Raw genomic sequence first — 23,966 nt, 5'->3', positions numbered from 1 at the left:
ATGCCTTCCGGCCCAGCCCGAGTGGCCCGCATGCCTTCCGGCCCAGCCCGAGTGGCCCTCCTGCCCCCCGGCCCAGCCCGAGGGGCCCTCCTGCCCCCCGGCCCAGCCCGAGGGGCCCTCCTGCCCCCCGGCCCAGCCCGAGGGGCCCTCCTGCCCCCGGCCCAGCCCGAGGGGCCCTCCTGTCCTCCGGCCCGGCTCGAGGGGTCCGTCTGCCTGGCGCAGCTATCGGCTCCACCGAAGTGGGCGACGCCGAGGGTGGAGCAGGGTCCACGTCCTGCACCGGAGCCACCTCCAGGATAGGTGGGTTGGGGAGGGAGGGTGTAGCACAGTGCCATCGTTGACGGCAGCCACCCTCCCTTCCCTCCCTTATTGTTTAGGGGTTATTGTTTATGGGTTTTGTTGGGGATTTTGTTTGTTGGTGTTTTTTTCGTTGTTAGGTGCATTCCGGGGTCTGCACCTTGAGGGGGGGTACTGTCACGTCCTGACCAGCAGATGGAGCTGTTGTTGTAGTTTTGGGGTCAGGACGTGGCAGTCTTGTGTGTGTGATTGTTCTGTGTTGGTCTTGTGACTCCTGATCAGGAACAGCTGGGGATCGTTGTTCCTGATTGGGAGTCATATATGTTGGAGTATGTTTGTCACTTGGTTTTGTGGGTAGTTGTTTTTGCACTGCGTGTTGTGTGCCTGCAAAACTGTTCCTGTCTTATATTTTGTTTGTATTGTTAAGTGGATGCTCTATTCCTTTATTTTTATTAAAGATGAGTATTCACATACTTGCTGCGCCTTGGTCCATTTCCACAGAAGACAGCCGTTACAATTAAACAATATCTGTGTTTTTTAACTAAACCTTTATATATATCATACATATTATTATCACACATTACTACAAAATATATATTTAAAATGTATAATTATTTTTAATTGTTGGAAAGACAGATCTTTTAATGTCTTAGAAAAGAAGGACTCGGGAAGGGTTCTCTCTTCTCTCTCTCTCTCTCTCTCTCTCTCTCTCTCTGCTTGTAACCTGGTACCACCCTAAACCTCAACTATATCTTGTAATAAATTATGTGGAAATTGAGCAATTTGAGACGACTAAACTGCTTGGAGTAACACTAGATTGTAAACTGTCATGGATAAAACATATTCATACAACAGTAGCTAACATGGGGAGAAGTCTGTCCATAATAAAGCGCTACTCTACCTTCTTAACAGCACTATCAACAAGGCAGGTCCTACAGGCCCTAGTTTTGTCACACCAGGACTACTGTTCAGTCATGTGGTCAGGTGCCACAAAAAGGACTTAGGAAAATTGCAATTGGCTCAGAACAGGGCAGCACAGGATGTACAGGGAGAGCTAATATTAATTATATGCATGTCAATCTCTCCTGGCTAAAAAGTGGAGGAGAGATTGACTTCATCACAACTTTTATTTATGAGAGTTATTGACATGTTGAATGCACCGAGCTGTCTGTTTAACCTGTTAGGGCTAGGGGGCAGTATTTACACGGCCGGATAAAAAACGTACCCAATTTAATCTGGTTATTACTACTGCCCAGAAACTAGAATATGCATATAATTATTGGCTTTGGATAGAAAACACCCTAAAGTTTCTAAAACTGTTTGAATGGTGTCTGTGAGTATAACAGAACTCATATGGCAGGCAAAAACCTGAGAGATTCCTTTACAGGAAGTGGCCTGTCTGACCATTTATTGGCTTTCTTTGACATCTCTTTCCAAAACAAAGGATCTCTGCGGTAACGTGACACTTCCCACGGCTCCCATAGGCTCTCAGAGCCCGGGAAAAACCTGAATGTCGTCATTCCAGCCCCAGGCTGAAACACATTATCGCCTTTGTCAAGTGGCCGATCAGGGGACAGTGGGCTTAGGCGCGTGCACTGGTCGCCCCCGTCTTTCTTTTTTTTCCCTCTATTTACCGAAACGCAGATTCCCGGTCGGAATATTATCGCTTTTTTACGAGATAAATTGCATAAAAATTTATTTTAAACAGCGGTTCACATGCTTCGAAGTACGGTAATGGAATATTTCTATTTTTTTTGTCACGAAATGCGCCATGCTCGTAACCCTGATTTACCATTTCGGATAGTGTCTGGAACGCACGAACAAAACGTCGCTGTTTGGATATAACGATGGATTATTTGGGACCAAACCAACATTTGTTATTGAAGTAGAAGTCCTGGGAGTGCATTCTGATGAAGAACAGCAAAGGTAATAACATTTTTGTTACAGTAAATCTGATTTTGGTGAAGGCTAAACTTGCTGGGTGTCTAAATAGCTAGCCCGTGATGGCTGGGCTATGTACTTAGAATATTGCAAAATGTGCTTTCACCAAAAAGCTATTTTAAAATCGGACATATCGAGTGCATAGAGGAGTTCTGTATCTATAATTCTTAAAATAATTGTTATGCTTTTTGTGAACGTTTATCGTGAGTAATTTGCATGTATGTATTGCATGCATGTATTGTATAACATAATGTCCTAGGGTTGTCATCTGATGAAGATCATCAAAGGTGAGTGCTGCATTTAGCTGTCTTCTGGGTTTTGGTGACATTATATGCTGGCTTGAAAAATGGGTGTCTGATTATTTCTGGCTTGGTACTCTGCTGACATAATCTAATGTTTTGCTTTCGTTGTAAAGCCTTTTTGAAATCGGACAGTGTGGTTAGATTAACGAGAGTCTTATCTTTAAATGGCTGTAAAATAGTCATATGTTTGAGAAATTGAAGTAATAGGATTTTTAAGGTTTTGAAAATCGCGCCACAGGATAGCCGTGGCTGTTACGTAGGTGGGACGAATTCGTCCCGCCTAGCCTAGAGAGGTTATACAATACATGCATGTTTTGTTCAATCAAGTTCATATTTATATCAAAAACCAGCTTTTTACATTAGCATGTGACGTTCAGAACTAGCATACCCCCCGCAAACTTCCGGGGAATTCGCTAACATTTTACTAAATTACTCACGATAAACGTTCACAAAAAGCATAACAATTATTTTAAGAATTATAGATACAGACCTCCTCTATGCACTCGATATGTCCGATTTTAAAATAGCTTTTTGGTGAAAGCACATTTTGCAATATTCTAAGTACATAGCCCAGGCATCACGGGCTCGCTATTTAGACACCCGGCAAGTTTAGCACTCACCATAATCATATTTACTATTATAAAAATTTCATTACCTTTTGTTGTCTTCGTCAGAATACACACCCAGGACAGCTACTTCAATAACAAATGTTGGTTTGGTCCAAAATAATCCATCGTTATATCCGAATAGCGGCGTTTTGTTCGTGCGTTCCAGACACTATCCGAAATAGTAAAGAAGTGTCACGCGCTTGGCGCAATTCGTGACAATAAAATTCTAAGTATTCCATGACCGTACTTCGAAGCATGTCAACCGCTGTTTAAAATCAATTTTTACGACATTTTTCTCGTAGAAAAGCGATAATATTCCGACAGGGAATCTCCTTTTCGGCAAACAGAGGAAAAAATAACAAATAAAAAAACACCTTATGGAACAGAGGGGACTGTGAAGCAACACAAACATTGGCGCATACACACTCACGCACACACGATAACATATAACTATACATTGTGGTGTCTTTGGCATCATTAAAACTGAAGACACATTTATCAAATAACTCTCTGTAATTATTATTACACGATTAAACTGTGTAACTGTAATTAATTAGGAAGTCGGGGCACCAAGGAAAATATTCAGATTACAAAGTTATAATTTTCCTAATATAACTTTCAGATATCATAATATCTGCTCAATTAGTCTTCAGATTAATGATGTATTCTTTACCTCGTCAGTCTCATTCCAAAAGTCGTAAATTGTTGGTTATCTGCACGAACCCAGTCTTCACTATGAGTCATCCATACATCAATTGTCTTAAAATCATTTATTTACTAACTAAGTAATTCACAGAAATGCATAACAAACAGTAGATATGGTTACAAGGAAATGATAGGAGAATGTGCCCTAGTGGGCTAAACCGGCATGGCGGCTTGTTAGACAAAAGGGGAGTGGGGGAGGCTGAGAAGACACTACAGAGTTGATAATTATAACAATTGAAACGCTAATCCTTTGCACATGAACGCTCACTCATTCAAGAACAATTGCAATCAATATATATATTTACGCTCAGTGTGTCGTCGGGATCTTTGTTGAAAAGTTTGTTTCTGTTGTAGAGTTTTGTCCTCGCGTTCTCTCTCTCTCTCTCTCTCTCTTGGTTAGGATGGGTAGTTCAGAGTGACATTCATTAATGTCGTTATAGGACAGATGTTTCGGCGGTCTCCGCGTTCAATGATACCGAATTCCTAGCTGCAGACTAGTAATTAATATCAAAGACTTGTTATTATTCTGTCGGTATTGATAGTCTAAGAGTTTAACCACGTGGTATGGTTAAAGTTCAGTAAGAGGAATGCATGGTCAAACCTTCAGCCAACTCGTAATGGAGGTAGGCTCGGTCTGGTGATAGAAAACCCTGGTGGGGTTTTTATTCGGAATAGCAGGAAAAGGCTGTGTCATGATGCCAGGTCCTGTCTGTTCATGGGAGCGTGCCCATGACTTAGTGAGACTTTAAACAGAAATACAATTCTCTCACATTAACATCATTACATAGCATCCCATCATATCCCAAATAGCTACATCCTTATTCATTCATTTTATACAACCATTAGATGTAAGTCTCATAACTGAGGCTATTATATAAACAGCGCAATGGTAATATGGCCGTATTGTCTCTCAGGTGTCTCACAAAATTGTACCTAATGGACCAGCTCGTAGCTGGATTCTTCACCGATCTTTTATACCTTCTCCAGAACATAAATGTTGTTTTGTTCTCCAGTCCTGTGAGGTGGAAGAATCCCTTGGTTCTTTCTATGAAACCCACTCTCTCTTTATACTGGGGCCATGAGGCAGGACATTTTCTTAGGAATTTACGACCGCTCTCACAGAGCCTGGGTGGGGGAGACAGAGGTAGGGGATGGTGCATAGAAAACCCAAAGAGGTCAACGTCATGACAACATACACATGGATTTAGTACTGTAGATATGTGGTAGGGGCCTGAGGGCACACAGTGTGTTCTGAAATCTGTGAATGTATTGTAATGTTTTAAAATTGTATAAACTGCCTTAATTTTGCTGGACCCCAGGAAGAGTAGCTGCTGCTTTGGCAGCAGCTAATGGGGATCCATAATAAATACAAACAGGACAAGTCTAACAGTTACTTATACTCAGACAGACCTACCTGTAAAATACTTTTTCATTTCACAAGCTCCCTAAACAGCAACTCCATAAGTTCACAACAAAAAATGTCACAACTCTTTCAAATGTTCAAACACATTCCACAGTTCAACAAGGATCACAAGAGTGTTGCATACACAACAGTGTCATCACCATACAGAGTGGTTCAACTACTTGTACGTGGGCCTGTGATCTCTCGTTGAGCACCACCATTAAAGCATTCATCTGTTTTTTATGTTCCGCAGCCTTCCGCTTGTAGACATGCAGCAGAGCCTTCTGATTCTGGGTAATGGCGTCCATTTCCAATTGATTCATCTTCTTTATCTCCTCGATCTCTTGTCTCATTAGCTCAGCCTTCTCCGGGAGATCTTCCTGCTCCTGCATCCTGCGGTCCAGGGTCCTGTCGAACTCCTGCTGCTGTTGCTTCCTCTCCTTCTCCATCTTCTTTTTCATCTCCTTCAAGTACTTCTCCTGGCCCTTGCCAATGTTCTCAATTCTGCGCTCTATCTCTGCTTTTTGCTCCTTGAATGCTGCCTTCTCCTGCTCCAGCTCAGCTGTTTTCTTCTTCTCAGCTGGAAGAGCCAAGGAGAGAGATAAATAAGTAGGAAAACTGGATAACTCATTTTCTCATACAGATTCATACACATTAAAACCCTCTAGAGTCTATTGGCACAACAGTGTCAATCTAAGTAACATAATAAAAAAATACAGATTAAAATCTGTCAGTTAAAGCTAGAGATATGTATATTTGCATCGGTTGCGTCTCAATCCACCACATCCACCTATGTCGCCGTTCTGCATCAGAAGGTAGAGAGGGGCAGATCTACTGCGCTGTTTGTCAGACCAGGAGACATCCGGCAAATCGTAAATCAGAGATTAAGTAATCATTCAAAAATCAGGTTAAACACTATTATTTAGGCTTGCCATAACAAAGGGCTTGAATACTTACTGACTCAAGACATTTCAACTTGTAATGTTTAATTAATTCGTAACCCATGTTAAAACCATAATTCAACTTTGACATTGTGTGTAGGCCAGTGACAAAACATCTGAATTTAATCCATTTTAAATTCAGGCTGAAACACAGCAAAATGTGGAAAAAGTCAAAGAGTGTGAATACATTCTGAAGGCTCTGTAAATAAAATCTGATTTGCTTTGATTTTAATTCTTCCTTCAAAATAGTAGAAACTAACTAAATGCTTATTGGTCAAATCTGCTATTTACATGTTCTAGTCGGCCACCAATAATACAATCCAATTTGGATATATTTGGTTATTTTTACTCCATAATACATAGAAGTTGTCATTTTGGGCAGGGCCTGTCATTACGGCGGGGCCACTGGTCTTATTTGCATCTTCCGAATGTTAGCCTACCACAGTAGATTTATTATTTTATAAATGGAGGTAAAAAAAGATTGAGGTGTGGCTTACCTTGGATTTTTTTCTCATTTTCCGTCAGTTTTTTGTCAGCTTGCAGGATGGAGTTGGACTCTGCACTCTTTCCCTTCAGGAACTGCTCCAGAAACTCCTCAGCCTGCAAAAAAACATGCCTTATAGGTTGTTGCATTGATTTTGATTCAAACCGTAACCAGGTGACTGAGATTAGTTGAAATGTTTAATTGGTCATTACTGACTAATGATGGATGTTTTTGATTCTCTAATACACAACGTTGTTGATGTTGTTTGGTTTCTAGCTCTTACTCTGACTCCTTTGTTGGGCTCAGCCCGGTACTGTGCCACTATGTTGTCATGGTGATTGCAGTAAAGCTCATAGCCTCCCGGTGTGGCGTACCTCCCCTCCTTCATCCCCTGATCCATCTTAGCAGACAGATTCTCCAGAAGGGCCTTGCACTTCTTCTCTGACGCATCCTTGTTTTGTATGAAAAGGTCGGCGGAGTGGTTACTAATGGCCCCCTGAAAGATTTATTGGGAATTTTCAGATTCAGGTGCGTAGAATAAGATAAAAGATCAGACAATTATGTAAAGACAGTTCTAGAAAATGTTTATTACCGGATGCTAACATTGGAGAATACCATATACACCACATGAGAAACACAGCAGCTGTAAGTCAACCTCAATACAATAACACATTGTAGATCAGAATGTTCTCCAAGAAGCAACATTTTATAGAGTACAAGGACAGGTTGACCTTCAGCTGACGCTAGCTTCAGAAATGTGAACCCCGGTATGAACTGATACTAGCTTCAGACATGTGAACCCTGGTATGAGCTGACACTAGCTTCAGACATGTGAATCCTGGTATGAGCTGACACTAGCTTCAGACATGTGAATCCTGGTATGAACCGACACTAGCTTCAGACATGTGGACCCTGGTATGAGCTGACACTAGCTTCAGACATGTGAATCCTGGTATGAACCGACACTAGCTTCAGACATGTGGACCCCGGTATAAGCTGATACTAGCTTCAGACATGTGAACCCTGGTATGAACTGACACTAGCTTCAGACATGTGAACCCTGGTATGAACCGACACTAGCTTCAGACATGTGAACCCTGGTATGAACCGACACTAGCTTCAGACATGTGAACCCCGGTATAAGCTGATACTAGCTTCAGACATGTGGACCCCGGTATAAGCTGACACTAGCTTCAGACATGTGGACCATGTTCCTAGAGTGATAAAGGTTACATATTAGCTCCATATCTATATTGAACTTTTATTCAATATAGTGTCATTTTTTATCTGAGATTAAATAACAAATCTGAGCACTGATTTTCACAGTAGTGTTCTTTTGTCTCTATAAGTTAATTGATTGAGGAATTGCACTGATTGGTCATATTCCACCTGGTGTCTTTGGATCCTACTGTTGTTACTGTCACTGGTGATTATCATTTTGTTGCATCAGCTAATCAATCATTTGTTCTATTGAATGGCCTTGACGATGTTAAAAATGCATTGTGTTAGAACCAGGCACAGATCTCAAATGATGACTCTTACCACCAGTGCTTTCAAGAACTCCTCATTTTCGTCTTTGAAGGATCGCTTCATGAATGCCTGTGTGGCCTTAGCCTCTGAGTGAAGGTGGTTCTCTGACAGCTGATTGATGTCCACCGGGAATAAGACCTTCACATCCTCCATACCCTTCTGGTACACCGCCAGGCCCTCATCCACAGCAGCCTGGTTCTCAATTTTAGCCATGGCCAGCACCGCATTCTCCAGACAGGGCACATTGCCTTTGGCAATGGTCTCCACATAGGTGGTGACCAAGTGCCTCAGCACTGCAATCAGACAGATGGGAGGAAAAATATGAATCTGTGTATTTAGTGGCACAATCAAATGTAGAATCAATATGTGTATCCATTTTCACATACTGTACTGTAGGAAGATATCTGACTCACTCTCTCCGGTCAATGTGTGTCCCCCTATAACAGTCTTCATAGGGCTCTCCTGGAAAATGAAGCGTCTGAAAGTATCTACAACCTCTCTGAAGCTTTCAGAAAGCTCAGCCTCGTCCATGGAGTCCAGTCGGTGCATGTTGTCAGGAGTTGTAGGGGAGGGGAACACAAAACACTTGCGTGAGGGGAAGAAGTTCTGGATGCACTCTCGCAGGAAGTTGTAGTCATTGATCTTTTTACTTGTACCTGAAAGATAACATTGGCATTACTAGATTTTATAGTACAAGCAGATCTTGGGTGCATCCCAATAATACCTCCTTTCTCCTACAACCTATCAGAGCTCTTGCAGCATGAACTGACATGTTGTCAACCCAATCAAAGGATCAGAGAATGAATTTAGTACTGAAATATTAAAACCTCTTAAGGATCTGCCCATTTTTCACCTAAAATGACATACCCAAATCTAAGGTCAGGCCCTGATGCAAGGATATGTATTTTCTTGGTACCATCTGAAAAGAAAGACTTTGAAGTTTGTGGAAATGTGAAAGAAATGTAGGAGAATATAACACAATAGATCTGGTAAAAGATAATACAAAGAAAAAAACAATTGTTTTTTGTATTTTTTTTGTACCGTCTTTGAAATGCAGGAGAAAGACGGTACAGAGTACGACCCTGCCTCACACAGGAAGCGGCGCAGGTCCTAATCCAGGCACTTGTCATCTCCCGTCTGGATTACTGCAACTCGTTGTTGGCTGGGCTCCCTGCCTGTGCCATTAAACCCCTCCAACTCATCCAGAACGCCGCAGCCCGTCTGGTGTTCAACCTTCCCAAGTTCTCTCACGTCACCCCGCTCCTCCGCTCTCTCCACTGGCTTCCAGTCGAAGCTCGCATCCGCTACAAGACCATGGTGCTTGCCTACGGAGCTGTGAGGGGAACGGCACCTCCGTACCTTCAGGCTCTGATCAGGCCCTACACTCAAACAAGGGCACTGCGTTCATCCACCTCTGGCCTGCTCGCCTCCCTACCTCTGAGGAAGCACAGTTCCCGCTCAGCCCAGTCAAAACTGTTCGCTGCTCTGGCACCCCAATGGTGGAACAAGCTCCCTCACGACGCCAGGACAGCGGAGTCAATCACCACCTTCCGGAGACACCTGAAACCCCACCTCTTTAAGGAATACCTAGGATAGGATATAGTAATCCTTCTAACTGTCCCCCCCAACCCTTAAAAGATTTAGATGCACTATTGTAAAGTGGTTGTTCCACTGGATATTATAAGGTGAATGCACAAATTTGTAAGTCGCTCTGGATAAGAGCGTCTGCTAAATGACTTAAATGTAAATGTAAATGTATTATTCCAGCCCAGGTGCAATTTAGATGTTGGCCACTAGATGGCAGCAGTGTATGTGCAAAGTTTTAGATTGATCCAAAAACCATTGCATTTCTGTTCAAAATGTTGTATCAAGACTGCCCAAGTGTGCCTAATTTGTTTATTAATAACTTTTCATGTTCAAAATTGCACACTCTCCTCAAACAATAGCATGGTATTCTTTCACTGTAATAGCTATTGTAAATAGGACAATGCAGTTTGAGTAACAAGAATTTAAGCTTTCTGCCAATATCAGATATGTCTATGTCCTGGGAAATGTTGTTTGTTACTTACAACCTCATTCTAATCACATTAGCCTACGCTAGCTCAACCGTCCCGTGGAATGGAAACCGATCCAAAAGAAGTTGCTAGCTAGCACTGCAGTGCACAAAGTGTGGTGAGTAGTTGACTCAAAGAGAAAGACAATAGTTTAAAAAATGTTAACAAATTAATTTCTTTAAAAATGAAGGAGAAGTGAGAGAGAGTGCTATATTTGGATGTATTTTTTCCACTTTCACTTAGCTAGCAAATGCAGCTAGCTTGTTCAGCTTACTCAAACAACCGGCTCAAACAGAGAGTGGTGCTATGTTACCTAGCTGAATGTCTATCAAATACTGGAACTCTTCCAAGGTAAGCTTTTGGTTTTATTGTGGCTTCTTCCTTGCTGAGCGGCCTTTCAGGTTATGTCGATATAGGACTCGTTTTATTGTGGATATAGATACTTTTTGTACCTGTTTCCTCCAGCATCTTCACAAGAACCTTTGCTGTTGTTCTGGGAATGATTTGCACTTTTTGCACCAAAGTACGTTCATCTCTAGGAGACAGAACACGTCTCCTTCCTGAGCGGTATGATGGCTGTGTGGTCCCATGGTGTTTATACTTGCGTACTATTGTTTGTAAAGATGAACTTGGTACCTTCAGGCGTTTGGAAATTGCTCCCAAATATGAACCAGACTTGTGGAGGTCTACAATTTTATTCTGAGGTCTTGGCTGATTTCTTTTGATTTTCCCATGATGTCAAGCAAAGAGGCACTGAGTTTGAAGGTTAGCCTTGAAATTCATCCACAGGTACACCTCCAACTGACACAAATGATGTCAATTAGCCTATCAGAAGCTTTTAAAGCCATGGCATCATTTTCTGGAATTTTCCAAGCTGCTTAAAGGCACAGTCAACTTAGTGTATGTTCTGTTCTGACCCACCGGAATTGTGAAACAGTGAATTATAAGAGAAATAATATGTCTGTAAACAATTGTTAGAAAAATTACTTGTGTCATGCACAAAGTAGATGTCCTAAACGACTTACCAAAACTATAGTTTCTTAACAAGAAATGTGTGGAGTGGTTGAAAAACGAGTTTGAATGACTCCAACCTAAGTGTATGTAAACTTCCGACTTCAACTGTACGTTGTAAACTGTCAATCATAGGCTAAGTTGTAGCAACTTTTTGAGTATCATGTAGTCGCCTAAACCTATCGATGTTACATTGAATGGGTGAATGGAACATGAATGACAGTCATCCAACATGCTGTAATAGAAATAAGGCCAAGCTCATGAAAAAAAAGAATCGCCCTCCCTCATCTTAAATGTCACCGACCACCACTGTTTCGTTCATCTGCTTAATCTTTTATTTAGCCTGAAAATGGTAAAACACTTCAAGTAATAGTAATGCCTAGTAATTCCAATGTTATGTGAGGCTAAATATAAGAGCAAGCAGATGAATGAAACAGTGGTGGTCGGTGACGTTTAAGATGAGGGAGGGCGATTCTTTTTTTTCATGAGCCAATCATAATCAGTATTTTTGGACAACGATTAAATATATATATTTTTTTTACACCTTTATTTAACTAGGCAAGTCAGATTAAAAACACATTCTTATTTTCAATGACGGTTTAGGAACGGGGGTTAACTGCCTTGTTCAGGGGCAGAACAACAGATTTTTACCTTGTCACCTCGGGGATTCGTTTTTGCAACCTTCCGGTTTCTCTAACCACCTGCCTTACATTGCACTCCACGAGGAGCCTGCGTGGCAAGCTGACTACCTGTTACGCGAGGGCAGCAAGAAGCCAAGGTAAGTTGCAAGCTAGCATTAAACTTGTCAGCCCGTGTCACACAAACTCCTCTCTATCTCAGCCCCCACACAGGTTAATGGTTGGTATCTGCGGATACAGAAGGAATAGACGAATCCGATGCAAAAAATATGTATGTAGCTCAACACACAATGTTTAAAAGGGGCTGAAGGTAATAAATCATTCCGGTGTGATTGTGGGACTCAAAGCGAGTCCCTACCCGCGCCCCCACCCGGCTCCTGTGTCGCCAGTTAGGGTGAGGCTACTTGAAGAGAGAGGGCGGCCAGATTTTGTGGGTACCCCTCGCTGCCTGTCTGCCTCGGTCAAGCACCGTTTGCCTCTCTTCCCAGACATGTTAATGAACGGTCCGGTCCCACCCCAGTAAACCATTTCCTACTTGGACATTTTCGAGACTGGGCATGCTAAACATGCACTGCATATAACTAGCTATTCCTACCTGCCCACGGTGGAGTTGCTGGGGTAGCTGTCTTGTTAAGAATACATAGCATAAAGTCGCTTGGTTATTCTAAATAGACTGCTTCGGTCAAAGATGCTAGCTAGCCTACCTTGCAAGTTCCCTTTTTTCTTCACACAGGTTATACAGTTTCATGGAAACACTACGTATTTTGGAAGCTTGTCTATGTTTAATTTCCCACCCTTTGTTACCCCACGTTCCACGGTGTCAATGGGGTTCAGGGGCTAAATCAATCTCCCCAGGGTGAGAGTGAGAAGTTGGGTATTTGTCCACAAGGGGGCGCCCCTCCCCCATAGGTTGCTCATTACTGAGATTTATTGCTGATCCGTGCCTGGAGCTCACTGGCCTCTGGTGTCTACTGATACAGGTTATGGGCTATATAGGTGATTAGTTGTTGTTAGCGGAGTTGAGGGAACAAGCAGGGTTGGACACTATAATACCACACAAAGTCTCTGTGGTTCATATGAGCCCCCAAATGAGCTGTCTGTCTCCAGCTCAACACTTCATTCCTGGGAGTTAGATTCAATTACGATTCGCCCGGTCTGTTACAACAGCTGTCTGTCCCATTCCCAGCTATGTTACAAGGTATTTTGTCGCCAGTACCTATGACTGGTCGGTAGGGTAACCTCCATGATAAGGCTTTTTCCCTAGGTCTATTTGTAATGCATGCGTTCCAGCGCTGGGTGCCAGCCGGTTGTCGGAACGCATCTTACCGCCTAAACCAAGTGAGGCTCATCACTGATCGCCGGAGCCTGTGTACCCAGAGCAGGCCAGGCTTTAGGCAAACCTTGGCACATGAACACAGGTTTTTCAACTGAGTTCCACAGTGTTCACGGATGTAAAAAGTGTTGTGTCTCCCACATATGAGTTAGATGAAGTGTCCCATCTCCACGTTCAGACACACAATTGTCAAGAGTGGTGGAAGAATCTCTCCAGGTCCCAGAATTTCCTTGGTCATGTCAGGCGTGATTGTAGATCCTTCAACCAAAGTTGTGAGAGTGCGACTCCCCATAGTATGTTGTTCTCCTTCAGGGAACAGTAGTTTTAGTCATAACGCTACGCTTTGCATCATACCGTGATATATTGTCTGATATACACACAGCTGGAATGCTGTTTACGTCAATCAGCATCTTGGTCTCAAACTACCTTGTTTATAATAATCAAAATCACCTTTCTTGAGTCGCAGGGAATTCTCCAGGTACTGGTCTGGAGTGATTTCTCTGCCGTCGATCTCGAGCTTTAGAGTGAACTCTCTGACGGTCCACACAAAATTAGGAAAGAACTGCTTAAACTGGGTGCCCTCTCCTTCCTCTTCATTGTCAGTGGTAGACTTCACCTTGATCATCTCTGTCAGCTCGTTCACATATCTATAGGACCGGTTGAGGATTGATACAGGAGTTCCCAAAGCTCATGTCAATGTCATGCACAGTTTGAGTACAGGGGCTTGAATTTCAGAGAAGTGAAAAACAACCAAACAAAATAAGTAATTTTCAGATTAGATTTCTTTGAAAGTCACAGACATTGGTTTTAGTAAACATCAGCTCTTCATGTTCACTAAATCCAAGAATCAATCCCGGGAACCGGCATCCTGAGATTTCTCAAGCCCTGTACAGTTTCCAGATAAATAAATTACTATGTAGTACTGATAAACACGACATATGCAACTTGCATATAGCATATTTAATTAAACGGAACATATTTAGTTGCCGCGTTATTAAAATTAAAATTCTCTACCATGTCAATGATTATGTCTAGCCTACAATTAAATAATGTTAAAAATATACATACAAATTCATGAAAATGTCCACCACAATTAGCTAGGCTACCACTAATATGGCTGAGAAGACTGTCAAAAGCCTAACAAACAAACTATCATATCAAATACCACAACAGATTATGTCCACAAGATGCCACAGAATGGAGCCAAATGTTGACCCAAAAGGATACTGAAGCTTCTCCACAGCATCATTATCGATGGTCCCTCGACTGTTGTAGACCAGAGTACTGCTTAACAGAATGGCCAGGGAGAAGATCCAGGCATCATTCTTAGAATCCCCCTGAAACAAGTATCACGTCAAATCAAAGCAAATTTTATTTGTCACATGCGCCGAATACAACAGACAACCTTACAGTGAAATGCTTACTTACGAGCCCTTAACCAACAGTGCAGTTTTAAGAAAAATACAAACAAAATAAAAATAAAGAAAAGTAACAAATAATTAAAGAGCAGCAGTAAATAAATGTCACGTTCTGACCAGTAAGGGGTTATTTGTTATTGTAGTTTGGTCAGGACGTGGCAGGGGGGTATTTGGTTTATGTGGTTCGGGGTGTGTGTCTATGTAGAGGGGTGTTTGATTTATGTATTCTGGGGTTTTTGGGCACTGTTCTATGTTAGTGTATTTCTATGTTCTGTCTAGTCTAGTCTATTTCTATGTTTAGATAATTGGGGGTTGAGCCTTCAATTGGAGGCAGCTGTTTCTTGTTGCCTTTGATTGAAGGTCCTATAATTAGGTATGTGTTTGTTAGGGGTATTGTGGGAGGTTGTTCTTGTACTGCTGTGTGTTGCCTTCAAGACTGTTTGTCGGCGTTCATCGGTTTCTTGTTTTGTTAATTAAGTGTTCACATTAGAAGTTAAATATGAGCACTCAACCCGCTGCGCCTTGGTCCATTCCTCACGACGACCGTTACAACAACAATAGTGAGACTATATACAGGGGGTACCGGTACAGAGTCAATGTGCGGGGGCACCGGTTAGTCGAGGTAACTGAGGTAATATTTACATGTAGGTAGAGTTATTAAAGTGATTATGCATAGATAATAAACAGAGAGTAGCAGCAGTGTAAGGGGGGGGGCAATGCAAATAGTCTGGGTAGCCATTTGATTAGATGTTCAGGAGTCTTATGGCTTGGAGGTAGAAGCTGTTTAGATGCCTCTTGGACATAGACTTGGCGCTCCGTTACCGCTTGCCGTACGGTAGCGGAGAGAACAGTCTATGATTAGGGTGGCTGGAGTCTTTGACCCTTTTTAGGGCCTTCCAACATGTATTGGATCTCTGACTAAGTAATCATTTAATTTACATGATGAGTGTGCAGATATGTGTTCACTGTGCTTAGTTATTAATCTAAGAGGAATATGAATCTTTAATGTGGATTGTAAAGAGTTTGAACCTTGACCCCCACCTTCTCCACGTCCCCCAGCCCCTCTGTATCCAGCAGCACCAGGGTGTGGTCTGATTTTTCAGGATGAGGGACACACCACATCCAGATGCCCTTAGTCTTGGACTGCATGGTGTCTTCAAGGGCAAAACCTAAATGAACAGAGCTTATTGAGGACATTTACAGTATAAATATTAAACCAGCCTATAACACTGTTCCAGAGCTGGACCAGAGCTACTGCAGACCAGAACTAGCTAGCTACTAGCAAAGCCCTAGACCAGAGTTAGTTAGTGTGGACCAGAACTAGCTAGCTACTAGCAAAGCCCTAGACCAGAGTTAGTTAGTGCGGACCAGAACTAGCTAGCTACTAGCAAAGCCCTAGACCAGAGTTAGTTAGTGCAGACCAGAGCTAGTGCAGACCAGCACTAGCCAGCTACTAGCTACACCCTAGACTAGAGTTAGTTTGTGTGGACCAGAGTTAGTGCGGACCAGAACTAGCTAGCTACTAGCAAAGCCCTAGACCAGAGTTAGTTAGTGCGGACCAGAACAAGCTAGCTACTAGCAAAGCCCTAGACCAGAGTTAGTTAGTGCGGACCAGAACTAGCTAGCTACTAGCAAAGCCCTAGACCAGAGTTAGTTAGTGCGGACCAGAACTAGCTAGCTACTAGCAAAGCCCAAGACCAGAGTTAGTTAGTGTGGACCAGAACTAGCTAGCTACTAGCTAAGCCCTAGACCAGAGTTAGTTAGTGCGGACCAGAACTACTGCAGACCAGAGCTAGGGGGGAGGGGAAGATAGATGCCCCATTTTATGGGATAAAAAGTATTGGGACAAATTCACTTCGAAGTAAATGCTAAATAAAGTATTGTGTCATATTTTAGTCATTTTTTATGTAAATAAGAATAGTATATGTTTGTAAACACTTTTACATTAATGTGGATGCTACCATGGTTACGCATAGTCCTGAATGAATCGTGAATAATGATGAGTGAGGAAGTTCATACCTCCAAGACATGCTAACTTCTCTCCATTACAATAACAGGGGAGGTTAGCATTTTATATCATACCTCCAAGACATGCTAACCTCTAACCATTACAATAACAGGGGAGGTTAGCATTTTTTGGGGGGGTAAGACATTATTTACCACTCATTTCTATTGGGCACAAAATAATCTAAAACACAACCAAAACAAACAGCAAATAGCTCCAACAAGTTTGTAGAGTGACAAGGTTGATATAATCATTGTGTTCCAGGAATATGGGACCAAATACTAAACCTACTTTAATACACATGAATTTGTCCAAATACTTTTGGTCCCTTAAAATGGGGGGACTATGTACAAAAAGTGCAAAAAATTCTAAATGGTTCACTTGGTATGGATGAAAATACCCTGAAAATAAAGCTGACAGTCTACAGTTTAACCTCATATTCATTGTATCATTTCAAATCCAAAGTGCTGGAGTACTGAGGCAAAACAACAAAAAATGTGTACCAATACTTTGGTAGCTCACTGTATATATACTGTATATATACATGTATATATGACCATCTTACCGATCCTCGACTTTGGCGATGTCATTTACAAAATAGCCTCCAACACCCTACTCAACAAATTGGATGCAGTCTTGGATCACAGTGCCATCCGTTTTGTCACCAAAGCCCCATATACTACCCACCACTGCGACCTGTACGCTCTCATTGGCTGGCCCTCGATTCATACTCGTCGCCAAACCCACTGGCTCCAGGTCATCTACAAGACCCTGCTAGGTAAAGTCCCGCCTTAGCTCTGCTCACTGGTCACCATAGCTGCACCCACCCGTAGCACGCGTTCCAGCAGGTATATCTCACTTGTCACCCCAAAGCCAATTCCTCCTTTGGCCGCCTCTCCTTCCAGTTCTCTGCTGCCAATGACTGGAACGAACTACAAAAATCTCTGAAACTGGAAACACTTATCTCCCTCATTAGCTTTAAGCACCAGATGTCAGAGCAGCTCACAGATCACTGCACCTGTACATAGCCCATCTATAAATAGCCCAAACAACTACCTCTTCCCCTACTGTATTTTATTTAGCTCCTTTGCACCCCAGTATTTCTACTTTACACACTCATCTACTGTCAAATCTACCATTCCAGTGTTTTAATTGCTATATTGTATTTACTTCGCCACCATGGCCTATTTATTTGCTCACATTTTATGTAGACTTATTTTTCTACTGTATTATTGACTGTATGTTTGTTTTACTCCATGTGTAACTCTGTGTTATATGTGTCGAACTGCTTTACTTTATCTTGGCCAGGTCGCAGTTGTAAATGAGAACTCAGTCGGTGTCTCAACTTACTATTGAGAGTCATAAATGTAGAATACACAAAGTGCAACTTCAAAATGTGTTGGTGCATCAGCAGTTTCCCTCTTGTTACTGTACGTCATTCACTCAATTAACCCATGTCAGCTTTTACTGTAGATTGCTAGGTAAGGTAGCCTAGCCAGCTATCTAACCCTTAGAGTAGGCTTAATCATCATCAAATGACTGACCGGACAAGCATGGCATGTGCTCAGGGGCCCTGACCTCCAGGGGGTTTCCCATTGATTTTGTTAAATGTTATCAATATGTAACTATTGTGCTTTGTAATTACATGTTGGAATGTCACCTGTGTATTACCATGGTAATAACTCCTAATTTTGTTAAATGTAACTATGCGGTGCCGGTCCAAGGCTAGGACCTGGTAACAACAATTGTAACAAGGCATACTCTGTCATTAACTACTGGTTATATTCAATAGGTTTATTAATATGTTATGACCTGGCTCAATGGAAAGGGAAATGGGGATACCTAGTCAGTTGTACAACTGAATGTATTCAACTGAAATGTGTCTTTCTTATTTAACCCAAGACCTTACATTTTTAATTACTATGTAGTTACAATGTAACAACCTTTGCAGACAACAGACCTAACCAGGAGAAATTAGGAGACAGGAGAACATTTTTCAGTTTGACTTTTTTTTCAAAGTTGATAAAGTAATTTCAGAAGTCAGCAGATATTATTATTTACCAACAATAGCTGCAAATTCCAATAAAACAACATGATGTTTTAAATTCACGTTCCGATCATGAATCTAGCAAATATATTTGGCGTTCAGAGTGCAGTATTTATGAAATTATTTTTATCATACACACACTATACTTTATATAGCTAATTTTGTTTTTGGTAAATTGTCTGCTTTTTGTGCTTTGGATTTAGTTTACATAAGCCTATGTAACAAGAAATGTAAATGTTATACAATTCCAAAGTAGTTGTCTTTTGTTTCATATTAGTTCACTGTTTACTGTTCTAAGTTTCATGCTCGTTACTTTGCAGAGGCCACTAAACTGTCACGGCCATTGGAGAGGCCACTAAACTCTCATGGCCATTGGAGAGGCCACTAAACTCTCATGGCCATTGCTTATTTCTACAAATATGGTACAAATATGGTAGAAATTGTGTTTTTATACTGAACAAATAGCATTTAGGGATTGCAGATATGTAATAGCACTGGAATTATCACATTTACAGACATCTGCCACTTTGGAGAGGTTTAGGGACACTTGGAAACGTCCCGTGACCACACCTGACATCACTTACTAAAACATCTGCCCATTTCTAGTTGTTGGGTCTATCAATCCCATTTTGTTTCTAATATTGTTCACATGATGTGGACGCCTTCTGATGTGTTTCCAGCTCTGGGAATCAATAATTCACTTATAGCTTGTCAATGAAAGATGACTTTCAAAATAAAAAATAAACCGTTTTTTGTGTGTGCTTAACCTGTTGGGGCTAGGGGGCAGTATTTTCACGGCCGGATAAAAAACTTACCCGATTTAAACTGGTTACTACTCTTGCCCAGAAATGAGAATATGCATATTATTAGTAGATTTGCATAGAACACACTCTAAAGTTTCTAAAACTGTTTGAATGGTGTCTGTGAGTACAACAGAACTCATATGGCAGGCAAAAACCTGAGAAGATTACAAGCAGGAAGTGCCCTCTCTGCGATTTTGTAGTTCTGCTTTTGCTTGTCTATCGAAACTACAGTATCCGTGGGGTTATGTTGCACTTTCTAAGGCTTCCATTGGCTCTCTAAAGCCGCCAGAAAGTGGATTGGGGGGTCACCTGTCTCTGGGCAAAGTATAGGAGCACTGTTTGTTAGTGGACTGCCTGAGGACAAAGGGAATGGAAATGCGCGTTCATGAGAGATCACAATTTTTTTCTTTCCCTTTTTGAATGAATACAACATTGTCCGGTTGGAATATTATTGCTATTTTACGAGAAAAATCGCATAATAATTTATTTTAAACAGCGGTTGACATGCTTCTAAGTACGGTAAAGGAACATTTTGAATTTTTTTGTCACGAAATGCGCTCGCGTGTTACCTTTTGGATAGTGACCTGAACGCACGAACAAAACGGAGGTATTTGGATAATATTTATGGATTATTTGGAACCAAAACAACATTTGTTGTTGAAGTAGAAGTCCTGGGAGTGCATTCTGACGAAGAACAGCAAAGGTAATCCAATTTTTCTAATAGTAATTCTGAGTTTACTGAGCCCCGACGTTGGCGGGTGTCTGAATAGCTAGCCTTGATGGCCGAGCTATGTACTCAGAATATTACAAAATGTGCTTTCGCCGAAAAGCTGTGTTTTTGGTTTTTGTGACATATATGCTTGCTTGAAAAATGGCTGTGTGGTTATTTCTGGCTATGTACTCTCCTAACATAATCTAATGTTTTTCTTTCGCTGTAAAGCCTTTTTGAAATCGGACAATGTGGTTAGATTAACGAGAGTCTTATCTTTCAAATGGTGTAAAATAGTCGTATGTTTGAAATATTGAAATTATAGCATTTCTGAGGTTTTGAATTTCGCGCCACCCTCTACCACTGGCTGTTGAATAGAGTGGGACGCTCACGTCCCACTTTTCCCATAGAAGTTAAAAGAGAGAGAAACAAAGAAAGTACACGAGAGAAATATACATTTGGGTGCATTTGTCAGCTATGCTTATTTTAATCCTAGCCTTGCCCTGAACTGCTGCTCTTATGGGTCAGAATATAATTATGTAATTACGTGTTGGAGATCTCAGATGGGAAGCTCCGCGTGGGTCGTTTAGGCTTCTCAATGACGCACTTCTCCGGCGCAACTCTGGTTGTCCTCACGATGTCAGTGTCCTTCTTGGCTTAGTGGTCTGATCCCTTGCTCTGAAAGGGGTCTTCTGAGGACAGACAGCTCTGTAGCTCAGAGCTCACAGCGTAGGAATGAAACAGTGTAGATACCACAATTCAATGAAGAGTGGAGGCTAGGTGGTTCAGCTTGAATTGACCCGCTTAGACACAGCTACTCATCCGTAGCTTGGGTAGAAAAATATTTATTTGTCTTCAACCTTGTGTTGCGTTTTGAATTTCGTTGAACTTTTAGACCTTGGCTGCAGCTTGGGGTCACTTCGTCTTATCTGTTCATTCTTCACTCCCCTGTCTTATACCTTCGGGTCAGAAGTGGGCGTAACCGCCTTTAGGGCAATTCTCTGGGCATACCGAGTTAAGAGACAAGGCCTAGATTTTACTCAAATCCAATTTTAGACAACTAACTTCACATTTCATCTTTACCAAAACATTCTCTTTGATTTGGACATTTTCCACACAATGTTCAATGTATAAACATCAGGCATCTACTGGGAAAACTCTTAAAGGTACAATGTTTTCGTAATGACGTCATCTCTTAACCTTTAATAACAAGACAAAAATTACATACATTTTCATATTCCATCTATCGTCATGACCACCATTGTGGCTGACGGAAACCATTGTTCCAAAGTCCCTTTGTTGCATGTTTAATGTTCTGAGGCCAGTTCTCCATAGTGAGAGGACAAAGGAATTTGTCTGTGGCCTAAGATTTATCATGGGTGTGAGGGGTCATAAAACCCCCACATCTTCAGACCCCTAGATCTCTCCTCCTCTGTTGGGGGTTGAGAGATAATCTGTAGGGTTGTGGTCTCCTGTAACCTGACCTGATGATCAGGACAGTCATGACAGTGTATTGACATTGAATTGACATCCTGACATTTAATCCTAGTAAAAATTCCCTGTCTTAGGTCAGTTAGGATCAGAATAATAGTAGAGAGAATGTTTTATTTCAGCTTTTATTTCTTTCTTCACATTCCCAGTGGGTCAGACGTTTACATACACTCAATTAGTATTTGGTAGCATTGCCTTTAAATTGTTTAACTTTGGTCAAATGTTTCAGGTAGCCTTCCACAAGCTTCCCACAATAGGTTGGGTGAATTTTGGCCCATTCCTCCTGACAGAGCTGGTGTAACTGCGTCAGGTTTGTCGGCCTCCTTGCTCACACACACTTTTTCAGTTCTGCCCACAAATTTTCTATAGGATTGAGGTCAGGGCTTTGTGATGGCCACTCCAATACCTTGACTTTGTTGTACTTTAGCCATTTTGCCACAACATTGGAAGTATGCTTGGGGTAATTGTCTATTTGGAAGACCCATTTGCGACCAAGCTTTAACTTCCTGACTGATGTCTTGAGATGTTGCTTCAATATATACACATAATTTTCCATGCTCATGACGCCATCTGTTTTGTGAAGTGCACCAGTCCCTCCTGCAGCAAAGCACCCCCACAACATGATGCTGCCACCCCCGTGCTTCACGGTTGGGATGGTGTTCTTCGGCTTGCAAGCCTCCCCCTTTTTCCTCCAAACGTAATGATGGTCATTATGGCCAAACAGATCTATTTTTGTTTCATCAGACCAGAGGACATTTCTCCAAAAGGTACGATCTTTGACCCCATGTGCAGTTGCAAACCATAGTCTGGCATTTTTATGGCAGTTTTGGAGCAGTGGCTTCTTCCTTGCTGAGAGGCCTTTCAGGTTATGTCGATATAGGACTCGTTTTAGTATGGATATAGATACTTTTGTACCTGTTTCCTCCAGCATCTTCACAAGGTCCTTTGCTGTTGTTCTGGGATTGATTTGCACTTTTCGCACCAAAGTACGTTCATCTCTAGGAGACAGAACGTGTCTCTTTCCTGAGCGGTATGACGGCTGCGTGGTCCCATGGTGTTTATACTTGCGTACTATTGTTTGTACAGATGAACGTTGTACCTTCAGGCGTTTGGAAATTGCTCCCAAAGATGAACCAGACTTGTGGAGGTCTACAATTTTTTTTCTGAGGTCTTTGCTGATTTCTTTTGATATTCCCATGATGTCAAGCAGAGGCACTGAGTTTGAAGGTAGGCCTTGAAATACATCCACAGCTACACCTCCAATTGACTCAAATGATGTCAATTAGCCTATCAGAAGCTTCTAAAGCCATGACATAATTTTCTGGAATTTTCCAAGCTGTTTAAAGGCACAGTCAACTTAGTGTATGTAAACTTCTGTCCCACTGGAATTGTGATACAGTGAATTATAAGTGAAATAATCTATCTGTAAACAATTGTTGGAAACATTTCTTGTGTCATGCACAAAGCAGATGTCCTAACCAACTTGCCAAAACTATAGTTTTAATAGTCATAATAGCTGCTTGGTTATTTTGCCAAATTGGTTTGCAGAGGATCCTTGACTCTCAGCGAAACTACGAGTATATGTGAGTATCAAGCCTGACTTTAACCTGAGTTCTGATTTCCAAACCCATAGGTATTCAAACGCTTTGCTGGTTGACCTAATCCTGACAAATTGGCTCCATAAATACTTGGCCTGTGGTGTCTTTACAAATGATCTCAGTGATCACTTTCCTATTGTTTGTATTAAAGATACCAAACTGAACAACTCTGATCATTGTATAATTATGAAGAGATATTTATAACAAATTTCACCCCAGGCATTACTTCATGATCGGTATTCTTCAGAGTTTATCTATATCAGCTGCATGCCCAACCCTGATTTGGCTGTAGAACTGTTCTCATGTCTTATTATCACTCTGGCAGACTAACACCAATAGCAATAACAAACCTGTGTCAAATCATCTACCAACTATGATCTTCAGTCTGGGCATTGATATTTTGGACCAGGCATGTTAGTGCTGGATTACAATACAAGCCTGTAGAACCAGTCACTACTGGAGCAGGAGATCCCTGCATTAGAATTTCGCCTTAAGATGCTGTCTAACTATTTACTATTTATTATTGTTACAGATCATTATTGGAATTTAAATGATTTATGATGACAAAATGTGTTGTATTTTGCTATTGACATGACAAGGAATAGCATCATAGAGGTAAAATAAGTATTACTGATGATGAACTTGTATC

The 23,966-nt window shown here is 41.6% G+C and overlaps 1 protein-coding gene across 1 annotated transcript; it reads right to left on the bottom strand.

The window, feature by feature from the left end:
* Window positions 1-5,090: 5,090 nt before the first annotated feature.
* Window positions 5,091-15,853, bottom strand: LOC106582503 (guanylate-binding protein 1). Its single transcript, XM_014165672.2, has 8 exons — window positions 15,706-15,853; window positions 14,474-14,583; window positions 13,697-13,893; window positions 8,624-8,866; window positions 8,223-8,503; window positions 6,964-7,176; window positions 6,694-6,796; window positions 5,091-5,835 (listed from the first exon to the last, which is right to left on the bottom strand). The coding sequence occupies exons 1-8, from the start codon at window positions 15,811-15,813 to the stop codon at window positions 5,372-5,374; spliced, it is 1,719 nt and encodes a 572-aa protein (XP_014021147.2). The 5' UTR covers window positions 15,814-15,853; the 3' UTR covers window positions 5,091-5,371.
* Window positions 15,854-23,966: the final 8,113 nt, after the last annotated feature.

This window comes from Salmo salar, chromosome ssa21, assembly GCF_905237065.1.
Source record: "Salmo salar chromosome ssa21, Ssal_v3.1, whole genome shotgun sequence".
NCBI classification, from domain to species: Eukaryota; Metazoa; Chordata; class Actinopteri; order Salmoniformes; family Salmonidae; genus Salmo; species Salmo salar.
Note: the sequence above shows the minus strand (reverse complement) of the source record. Positions and strands in the feature narration are given on the sequence as shown.